Source organism: Gavialis gangeticus, unplaced genomic scaffold, assembly GCF_001723915.1.
Source record: "Gavialis gangeticus isolate Ggan-Ray unplaced genomic scaffold, GavGan_comp1, whole genome shotgun sequence".
NCBI classification, from domain to species: domain Eukaryota; kingdom Metazoa; phylum Chordata; order Crocodylia; family Gavialidae; genus Gavialis; species Gavialis gangeticus.
In genome coordinates, this window is record NW_017728983.1 from 1,105,263 (window position 1) to 1,115,786 (window position 10,524).

At 47.7% G+C, this 10,524-nt stretch overlaps 1 protein-coding gene across 1 annotated transcript; it reads left to right on the plus strand.

Moving 5' to 3' along the window:
• Positions 1-2,433: 2,433 nt before the first annotated feature.
• Positions 2,434-9,537, plus strand: CRYGS (crystallin gamma S). The gene is made up of 3 exons (XM_019512510.1): positions 2,434-2,587; positions 4,170-4,477; positions 9,173-9,537. Exons 1-3 carry the CDS (start codon positions 2,434-2,436, stop codon positions 9,443-9,445), a joined length of 735 nt encoding a protein of 244 aa, XP_019368055.1. The 3' UTR covers positions 9,446-9,537.
• The last annotated feature ends 987 nt before the right edge of the window (positions 9,538-10,524 follow it).

A 10,524-nucleotide genomic window follows, 5' to 3' on the forward strand; every position in this document is an offset into this window, starting at 1 on the left:
CAGGCATTGGGGAAGTCCCTGTTCCCCCGAGCACTACCAGGAGTGACTAGGAGTAACAGTCACAAGCTGGCAGAGGGTAGATTTAGGCTAGACATCAGGAGGCGCTACTTCACTGTCAGGGTGGCTAGGATCTGGAACCAACTTCCAAGCAAAGTGGTGCTGGCTCCTACCCTGGGGGTCTTTAAGACAAGGCTTGACAATCACCTTGCTGGGGTCGTTTGACCCCAGTACTCTTTTTCTGCCATGGCAAGGGGTCGGACTTCATGATCTGCTCAGGTCCCTTCTGACCCTACCACCTATGATACTATAAGTAAAGATGTGGATTACTGAGGGGCCAAACTCACCTGAACCTCTTTCTGAGACCCATGGACACAGGGAGTAATGCAGATAAAGGGATAGAGATTTACCCACCCATCATTTGAATGGCAGATAGGGTATAATGAAAGGGAGTACAGCTGTAGGATTAACGTACCAAGCCATCAGCCCACCTTTTGTAGGAGCTGGGTCATAAGCTGTATCTTAGGTTCTCCAGAGAACAGCACTTGTATTGTTCCCTATGAGTGGCCTCACACCCTGCTACTAGAAAAGATGTGAAAAAAATAGCTCCTGTTTAAAGAAGATTGGGCAAGGTGGGAAATGGACTGCCACTGGGCAGATTTCCAGCCCAACTTATTGGTCTAGGAGGCCTGTGGAGTTCTTGGGTTTTGCAGGTGAACAGAATAGCTTCTAGCATATTTGAAAAGAGATGTCTCTTGAAATAATGGCTGCATTCAGGTGTTAAATTCACTTGGCTTTGTTTCTCACAGCTGTTGGGTCAGTGCAGTAATTAGCTGAGGAGGTATTTATAATAGAGTGTAACTTTGAGAGGCACAGATATTTGCAAGCAGTGTTCCTTATTTTTTCCCCCTTCATGTTGACTTGTAAATGTCTACATAGCCCCAACAAGGTTCTTTGAGTGAATCTGATATCTTTTATTAGACCAACCTTGTCTGCCTATGTTCTTAGCCAGGGATGGGCAATTATTTTGGGCAGAGGGCCGCTTACTAAGTTTTGGCAAGCCATGGAGGGCCGCATGACAGGCAGCTCAAGGCAGATTCATATTAATTTTCTAAATTTTTTAGGGGCCCCGTGGGCCAGATAGAATGGCCTGGTGGGCTGCATCTGGCCCCTGGGTTGGATTTTGCCCACCTCTGCCTTAGACCAATGCGGCTACAACCTACACCCCTGTTACACAGGCCAGTGCATTCAACTTAAGGGTGTCTCTTAAAAGGATGGCATCCTGGTTAAATTGCCAACCTAGGGACTAGCTTCTGTGCCACCTTGTAGGGGCTCAAATAGACTTGGATACCAAATTATGATCCTATTCTGCTTTGCTTGAGTCCTTGAAAATCTTAATATAAAATGTGGGTGTCTTCTCCTCCCCCTCACTGCTCACTGGTGACTTAATCTTAAGACTAAGATGTTACCAAAGTAGTCCCATTAATGTTTTTTGGGGACTTGACCGAGCAGGGTGAAATTAGGATCACACTTAGGTGCCTACGTCCACTTGATGGAACAGGATTTGGTCCTAGAGGTCAAATTAAGAAAATTCCTGATTCTAATAGGTGTCCCGGGTACCCTTGGCCATGTCACTTCATCCTTGAGATGAAGCTGCCTCCTTGGAAGATGCTAGAGAAATGCATGGTATTCCCGCAGCACAAATATTCCCACTGGAAGCTTTTGAGTGCTGGCCTGTCAGAGAGGCCAACCTCTCCAAACTCTCTTCCTGTCCTCTGCAGGAGGATACGTGTTTGTGCTTGCATGTAGGGGACCCTCCCTTACAAATTGGTGCAGGAGTTCAAAACCTTTACAACAGCTGACTAGAATCGATCCCTTTTAGTGTGCTCCAATGGGAGATCGAGGACAAATTGTCACATTCCTGGGGGCTGGGTACTCTTTGTTGTTAATGTTTTTGGCAGAGTTTTGGCGCTCTGACTCAGCGAAGCATTCAACGCAAACAGTGCAATGGTAACAAATAAAGTGGACAGCGAAGCTTCCCTTTATTCCGTAATCCTGTTTGCTGTTCTAGAAACGGCCAATAATTTCAGAATCACTGACTCAATTTTTGGATCCCATTCTCATGACAAAGCGACTGTCTGGTTTATAACAAGTCTGTTATAAAAAGGGGGCCTCTGCTTCTGGCTCTGCGTAGCGGCTCCTGCGATTCCTTCAGCATCTGGGGAGCTGCATTAAAATCAAAAATGTCCAAAACTGGAACCAAGGTATGTTTGCTAGAATTGTTTGCTTCCAGACATTACAAACTTGAAAGAGGTGGAGCATAATAAGCAGCTCTCATTTACAGATGTGGGAGAAATGTAGATGAAGCTTAGGGCTAACACAGTAGATTTTCATAGGAGCAGGAGAAGCTAGGAAGGAGATCAAACCAGAGGACAAATGCTTGTATTTCAAGAGCAGCAGTGGCTTTCCCTCTCTGTCACTCAGCTTTTCAAACCAAACTTGGTCAAACATAGAAAACGACAGGGCTGTGCTTTTGACAAAGTGCATCTCCTGTACCTTGAATATTTGACATCAGAGAGGTGGGTCTCAGGTGAGTAGAATCTTGCCTCATGCTCCCCTTGGTGACTGCGAGTGGTGGGTGCCCGTGTCAACCTGGAAGTCAACAACTGAAACTATAGCACTAGACTTTTTAAAGCTAAGAGCAGTATGCTTTCTAACTCCAGTGGGGAGGTGAGAGTGTGCCTGATGGTTTGGAATCTTAATAAATTTAAACTAGACTCAGATGTGGCTCCGAGCCCTGAGTTTTACTTAGCAGAAAGCGTGAGAGACAGCCCGGACACCTGGGTTCTCTTCTTTGGCTCTGGTTCGGCCTCACTGGATAAGGATTAGTCATGTAGAATCTCTTGCGACTACTGTTGAGCTGTTTCTTATACATGTTTTTCTTATACACATCTTTCTTTATGTCAGAGACATAATGTGAATTACCATGCAAGCATGCGCTGATGCAAGGCATGATGTTTGTATTATTGGCTCCTCTTTTTGAGTCTTGGCACAGTACGAGTGTGATGCACAGACCTCTAAGCCCTGATCCTGGAAGAAACTGTAGAACACATTTTAGGATTGGGGTCTTAAAGTGGGGCAAGAGGTTTGGTCTGAAAGCAGGGAGGAACTCTCTTCTATTGACAAGGGGATAACTATTTGTAGTGTCTGGCCAGAATAGCACTGCTTTATTAGATGTAAGTGTGGCACTATGTATGACAAACAGCAGGGGTGGAAGGCCAGTGCTGACTGATGGGACAGTACTTGCCTGTGCAAAGAACAAATATTTCCTTGCTGCCTCATTAACTTATTTTCTCACAGCTTGTGTTCATCTTAAATTCCCCAGTAGCTGCATAAACTGTATGGTGCCTGTTCCCATTGCTTGAGCTATGGTGCCATATTGTCATGTCTTGTCTTTGTCCATTAAAATGCTTTATTTAGTAAAGCGAAATTTGTGAATTGTGCTCAGTTTCCCTGCTCTGTTATCAGTTTACATTAATGACTCTTGATTTGTCTGGTTAGGCAGACTGAACGAGTGATTTTTTTTTTTTTTTTTTTCCTCAAGGCCATTTTCCCACCATCCTTCAAATACAAGACAGGAACACCTTAAAGTTGTATCCACAGGAAGTGAGTGGACTTAAAGGGCAGCATGTTTTATTCTGAAAGAAAGAGAATGCTTTTGGGAACCTATAAGAAATATCCTTTTTCCCAACCCAATTTCCTACTTGTTTTACCCTGGCTTACAAAGGGAAAGTTCTTTTCATATAGACTTGCACCCACTTCAGGCTGGGAACAGAAGTTCACATGTATTTCCTCTTAAGTCTTATTGCAAGCAAAGTGGTTCAAGTATAAGTCCCAATTCCCCCCTCAAAAACTAAGTTTGGGGGTCTAAATTACATTAGTCTCCTTTAGTTATCATATTTAGAGTAGCCTACTTATGTATAGGCAGCACTTGGGAAGTTACGGTCTTGTAAAAATACTGTGGTTTTGAGTAATGATTCTTCCCTCAGTTGTGCACATTCCTGCCTGCACACACACTTGCACGTTGACTCTTAGCACTTCTCCTACAGTAACTGTTGAGTGAGTACCTCTCTTCCAATGACCGTTGACTGAGAATATTGACTGCACATAAGCGTGTGCATTGACTCTTAGTGCCTCTCTTCCAACAACCATTAACTTTGCCTTGGTTGGGTTTCAGGTCACCTTCTATGAAGACAAGAACTTCCAGGGCCGTCGCTACGAGTGTGAGAGCGATTGCTCTGATTTCCACACCTACCTGAGCCGCTGCAACTCCATCCGAGTTCAAGGAGGTGCCTGGGTAGTTTATGAGAGGCCTAACTTTTCAGGGAACACCTATGTTCTGACCCCAGGAGAGTACCCGGACTACCAACATTGGATGGGCCTCAATGACCGTCTCAGCTCCTGCAAAGCCATTCAGATAGTAAGTGTGTCCTTCTCTTCCTCTGTCTACTCATCCATGATGAGGAGTGTATGTTGTGGTAAATGTGCTGCTCTTTCATAATCCAAAGGCTGGCATGTTTCCAGATATGGGTAAGGATCAGGTGAGAATCAGAGACTATTTAGTTTTTGCCTTCCACCTCCTCAGAAGGCTGAAATCTGAGGTGTATGTGGACAACCACAAAAGCCCCAGGAAATTGAGCCATATAACCTTTAAAGCAAAGATGCAGAGATTTCCTGCCTCCCACCCCCCTGCATATAAACCCCTGGTGAGGATCTATTTCAATAATGCTGCAAATACTTGTAGCTTCCACATCCCTGCCATGGTCATGGCTCAGGCCAATGTGGCCCTGCAATGTGGTAAGAAGCTTGATGTCAACAGCTGAAGAAGAGAAATCTTTTCCTACAGATTTCAGTGGGAAAGACAGTTTGCTCTTACTAGCCTGCAGGTAAGTTTCAGTGGCAGAGGTGTCACAAGCAGGTTTTGTGCCCTGGGTGATGGCAGTGGTAGTGCCTGCTGTTCTTGCATCCCCTCGAAGTCAGTGCCCTAGAGCCAGTCTTACTTATGGTACTGTTCAGTGGCTACATTGACAAGAGTGGGGTGTAGGTGTAATTTTGTTTGCAAGCAACTAGTTTGTTGTCTAGGCAGCTGGGGTTCAGAATTCATGCATGGGGGTGGTTGTCTTTCCAGTGCTTCCCTTAGTTTGCTCCTGTCTGGTCCCTATTTCCCTTTTTCTTGTGCTGCCAGACACAGGACTTTGAAGTGGCTGGTATCTTCACTGGATGGGATTTTTCCAGAGCACCTCAGTGAGTTAGAAGCCTGGTGGAAGTCAAAGGGATTGGTATTTGTAGTTCACTTGCTTCTAATAATCTCCCCCTTCTCACTTAGAATCAGAAAATGAGGGTTGGAAGGGACCTCAGGAGGTCACATCTAGTCCAACCCCCTGCTCAAAGCAGGACTAACCCCAACTAGATCATCCCGGCCAAGGTTTTGCCTAGCCAGGTCTTGAAAACCTCCAAGGTTGGCGACTCCACCACCTCTCTGGGTAATCTGTTCCAGTATTTTACTACCCTCCTCATGAGAGAAGCTTTCCTAATATCTAACCTAAACTTCCCTTGCTGCAACTTGAGACTGTTGCTCCTTGGACAAATTTGAGTTTCTCTGAGCCTCTGCAGCTTGTTTCCTGTATGGCTTCCTGCTGGCACCAGCTTTCCAGTTATTTTCTAGTTCACTGTGGCACTGACATGACAGAGAAGAGCAGACTGGCAGAGGGCACCCCCTTCCTGACCCTAGAGGTGAGGTGCATTCTGGCAGTGAGGAGGATGCAGATGCCTAATTTTATGCACAGGACATAGACCCCCATCTGCTTAATTAAAGAAAAGAGTTGAATTAAAACAAACCCGTTTCCCTCTGCTCCCTCATTTCAAATGCATGTTGCTGCCAGAGGGAGAGTCTGGACTGCTTTTCCCACCGAGTCAACTGGGAAGGGATTCTGTCTGCCTTTATCAAACCTCGGACTTCTTCAGTGAGCAGCCTGCCTCCTGGAAGGACTGTGTGTTGTCTGTAGCAGTGGGGAAGGGGAGGTTGGTAAAGCTGAAAATATTTGCTGATTCCATGTTGCTGCCCAACAAGTCTTTTCCATACCACACTGTGGCAACATAAAGAAGGTGGCAACTCAGAGGGCCATTGTGGCCAGTGTAGAGCTTGGGGAGGGACACTTCTCTGCTTCTAAGGGTCTGTAAAGGACCACAGAGACTAGAACCCTGTGGCTGTTCTAGCTTTTATATCAAAGTCAGATATGCTTCAGCTGCTACAGCATACAGAAGGTAGAAAGAGCACTTCCAAGCCTCTGTCATCCAAGCATCAGCCCCATGAGCAGAAACTGCATAGTGAGGAGCTGATGCAAGATTTGAGTCTGCTATGTTTATGCATCCTTCTCTCTGAGCTTTTCGATAGCTCCTAGAACAGCCACCACTGTAAATCACTGTGAGCAGAGGGCCTGGCCTTCGGTGTGCTGGGTGAGCATCTGCTTACACGAAGAAATCTGCTCTGTTGGATGAACAGACATCTACTGCAGCCTCCTCTTGGACATGCACACCCTACTCTCCACCCTTGTTATATAGCAAGGAATCATCTGAGGAGCAGCAAACTGAGGATCTTGATGCAGAGGAAAAGGCTGCCATTTTATCACGACATCAGGAGGAAGCAGTTACTTGTGTGCTGAACAAGGACCACCTATTGCCGTGACTGAACTATGAAGCTTTTAACTGCAGCTAGCTTTAACGAGCACATCTCCACCTCCTCCATAGTGAGCACTGCCTAGATGTGGGCCCTTCCTACTCACCATACACCAAAGACTGGAAACTGGGCAGTGTGGTCAGTGAGTGTCCCTGAGCATGTGTCAAGAAATACCCCAGAGACAGGGAGCCTTAGTGTAGCTCTGGGCTGTGCTAAACTGGTTACACAGCCTAATTTCACAGGAGCATTGAACAGGACCAAGTTAGTGGGGCTCACCCCTTCTCCTAGGCACTCCCAGGCTCATCATGGAGGCAATGTATATGTGCCCAATGTGACTGCATAAATTGAGAGTAGCTGAGGCACAGGTGAATGGAGAATACAGGACAGATTTTATTTCCAGAAGGTGAAACTTCTGCTGCTGGGACAATGATGCCCCTTTGCATATGTGTTACTTGGAAAAAGATTTTTTTCTTTAACTTGAGCAAATGCTGCTTAGAAGCTCTGTGCTGAGTCTGGGCCAGGCTCTATCAGGCACTGAATAAAGGGCATCCTAGAAAAGGCAGGTCGTTCCAGTGGGTGTTTCTCAGTCTTATACTGGAGGCAATCGTTTTACTTCAAAGCAACATCATTTAGCAACAGAGGTGGAGAATGGAAGAGATGGTTCTTTCAGTGAGGAGAGCAGGGCTTTGTGATGCTGACCATCCGGGACAGCCATGGCTGGGGACAACAGCATACGACTGGCAAAGCCTCTCTGGCACCAAAACCTGAGGTTGCTCGAACCAGGGCTTAGCTCTTCTAAAACAGTAGGATTACACACTTTTAGGGATGCATTTAGTTTCCTTTTCTAACTGTTAACCTAGGCAGCTGAGTTAATTCTCTCCCTTTTTCCTCCCACGATGCCAAAGCCTTGGCTGATCAGAGGGAAGTGGCTGCCTCCAGCTGTAATAAACACTTGGAAGAACCATCCAACAGCAGCATTTGGTTAAGGGGCCATGCAGGTGTGGGGGGAGCTATGGGACTTGAGGCAGAAGAGTATTCAAGAGGATGGTGAAGTGCTCCGTTCCCATGGAAAGGGCCATGTACCAGTCCAACGGGGAACAGCGGAGGTCAGCAAGGAGAGGGACCTGTCCCCAGGCTTGGGTTCTGGGAGTGGAGGGGCTCCACAAGAAGCTAAGGATTACAACTTGCATAGCAATTAAGGCTGTTTAAAGCAGCAGAAGCACGTATTGTGTTAAGCATGTAACTGCCAGCCACTGTCACTAGCTTATTAACCCCTTGCTACCCTGGGGGATTCTGCAGCTCCACCCCAGAGACTCAGTTTCAGCATGCAAATAGTTAAAGCTATCCCCCTCCCCAGCCAAGGAGATTGGCTTCCATCTCAGGACACTGTAATCATCCTCATCACCACTCCTAGCCTTTACATCCTGCAGCCCCCCTGAAGCTAGCTGTAGGGCTGGGATTATTCAGCTGTTGTCTGTCCTCTTCTTCATGTGGTCATTTGCATTCATAGATGAGCCCATCGCTACCAGGTCAGGGTGGCAGCATCTGATACCATCTTTGTGTGGGGACCAGTGTCTACCCAAGGTACCGAGCAGGGGCTTGTCTCAGACTGAGATTTCAGGGGACCTGCCTTCACCTTCACACCTCTGTGTAGTGACAGAGACAGAAGATCCCAGAGGAGAAGGCCCTTTGTGGTGGTAGAGGCCTTGTTCTGCAGACCACAGCTGCTGAGGGCTAACCAGGGTCTGGGGCCCCCTTCATTGGTTCCCAGTGCTTCAGGCAATTCTCCACTTCCATGTCTCTTGGAGGGGTCTGTTAGGGTCTCTATAGTTAACTCGCAGCACAGGGGCATGTTGTTTCCCATAAATTAACTTTGTGTGACTGTAAGACAACTGGACTTTCCATTTTCCTTTTACAGTCTCCTGGAAGCTACTTACTTCCCCTTTATTCCCAAGTAAAAGCATTCGGCGTGAAACTGTGAAGACATGTCCTCCTGCCTTCTCTCTGTCGTCACAGCGTCCATTAAATTGTCCAATTTATGGTACTCAGACAGTGTCATCACAACCAAAGCCGAATTCTCTGTGATCAGTGGCATTCAGTTCAGGCTGTCCAAAGCTGCTGAGACTTTTGGAAGAGATGGGAAACTTCCTGGTTCAGTTCCCTAATTTCTAGACATTAGGAATTAGCATTATAGGGAGTCATGTCTCCTGTTGAGGGAGTGTGGTTTTTACGTGTCTGGCCACTGTTGGAGACCAGATATGGAGCCAGTTGGACTCGGGTCTCATCCAGTCTGACCATTTCTCTGCTCTGGTGTGTGGTGAGGGGAGAATGAGCCTACAGTGTGTCCTAGAGCTGCCTTGTGTTACCCAGCTGTCCTTTCAGTGCTTTGTGATTTCCCCCCACTTCTCTTTCTCTGTCTTTTTCTCTCTCCTGTTGCAGCCCAGTGGAGGTCAGAGCCAGATCCAGATTTTTGAGAAGGGAGACTTTGGCGGGCAGATGTTTGAATCTACTGAAGACTGCTCTTCCGTCATGGATGAGTTCCACATGCGGGAAATCCATGCATGCAAAGTGCTGGGGGGTGTCTGGGTCTTCTACGAGCACCCCAACTTCCGCGGCAGGCAGTACCTCCTGGAGAAGGGCGAGTACCGCAGACCTGTGGAATGGGGAGCCGTGTCCCCTGCTGTCCAGTCCTTCCGTTGCATTGTGGAGTGAAGGGTGGAGGAGCTTCTCCATGGGGACCAGCACCCCAGTGTGCTAGGAATGCTGCTTGGAGGCCGTGAATAAAGCATTTGGTTGACTCTGTGCTGCCTGGCCTGCTTCTTTCTGCTTGCTGTGCCTGGCACCTGCAACGGGTGCACATTCTGTCTACCACAACCTGCAGGCTGAGACTTTCTACTTAGCCCTTTGTAGCCTGTTGGCACCCAACACTCTGACCCTCAGTCTGCCCTGACCCCAGGGTGCTGCTTGGCCTATGCATCGTGCTTCTAGAAGGAAGCACCATCTCCGCAGACGAGCTATGTTACCCTGTGTGCATCTAATGTTTCCCACTGGTTCCTCCTGGGCTCCCTACCCATTGTGCCCAGCTCCCCTGCTTCCCCCAGCAAACAGCAGGCAAAGCCCCAAACACAGCCCAGAGTCAGCTGCAATAGGTGGGACTTGTGGTCCAGCTCAGCATTGTCAAACCGTGGTTCCCCAGCAGCCAGGAGGCCTCAGGAGGTTTCAGACCCAGCTTGCCTGGGCACAGTGGAGTCTTTACTTCTCCCCCCACCCCATCTTGGAAACCAGTGCCCCAGGAAATGCCTTGGTAGTGATCCCAGCAGCTAGCAGTTTCTCCCAAATAAGCTACTGCTGCTCTTTAAGTAGCTCCAAGGTGGCTCTGTCCCTTCTCAATGCCAGCCATGCATTCCCTTGCTTTACCTGTGGCAGATTCGGGTGTTAGGTCTGTATTGTATTAGGGTTGAGGGTCTTGTGTAGAGTTTGGATTATGGTTGTATGTGATGGCTTGGATAGGGCCTTAGGCAGGGGGTTGGACTAGATGTGACCTCTGGAGGTCCCTTCCAGCCTGACCTCTCTATGACTCTGATTCATCTCAGTTCTCTGCCTGGCTGAGATAGCTGGGAGCAACACCATGGAGTGGAGAGGACAGTTCATCCCCTGGACCTGAAGGGTTTTACAGTTGCCCATCTACTGCTCACGGCTTGACCTGTTACAAGCACAGGCACCCTTGTGCAGTCACCTGCATACCTATCCCTACTCTTCTGGCATTATGTGTCCAAGAGCAGGGTGAGTCT

Bases quoted from the DNA above. Each gene is read 5' to 3' on its own strand.
- CRYGS (XM_019512510.1), top strand. From the start codon at position 2,434: ATGCTTGTATTTCAAGAGCAGCAGTGGCTTTCCCTCTCTGTCACTCAG. The intron at 2,588-4,169 runs GTGAGTAGAATC...ACTGCACATAAG, and splicing joins ATCAGAGAGGTGGGTCTCAG to CGTGTGCATTGACTCTTAGT. The intron at 4,478-9,172 runs GTAAGTGTGTCC...CTCCTGTTGCAG, and splicing joins CCTGCAAAGCCATTCAGATA to CCCAGTGGAGGTCAGAGCCA.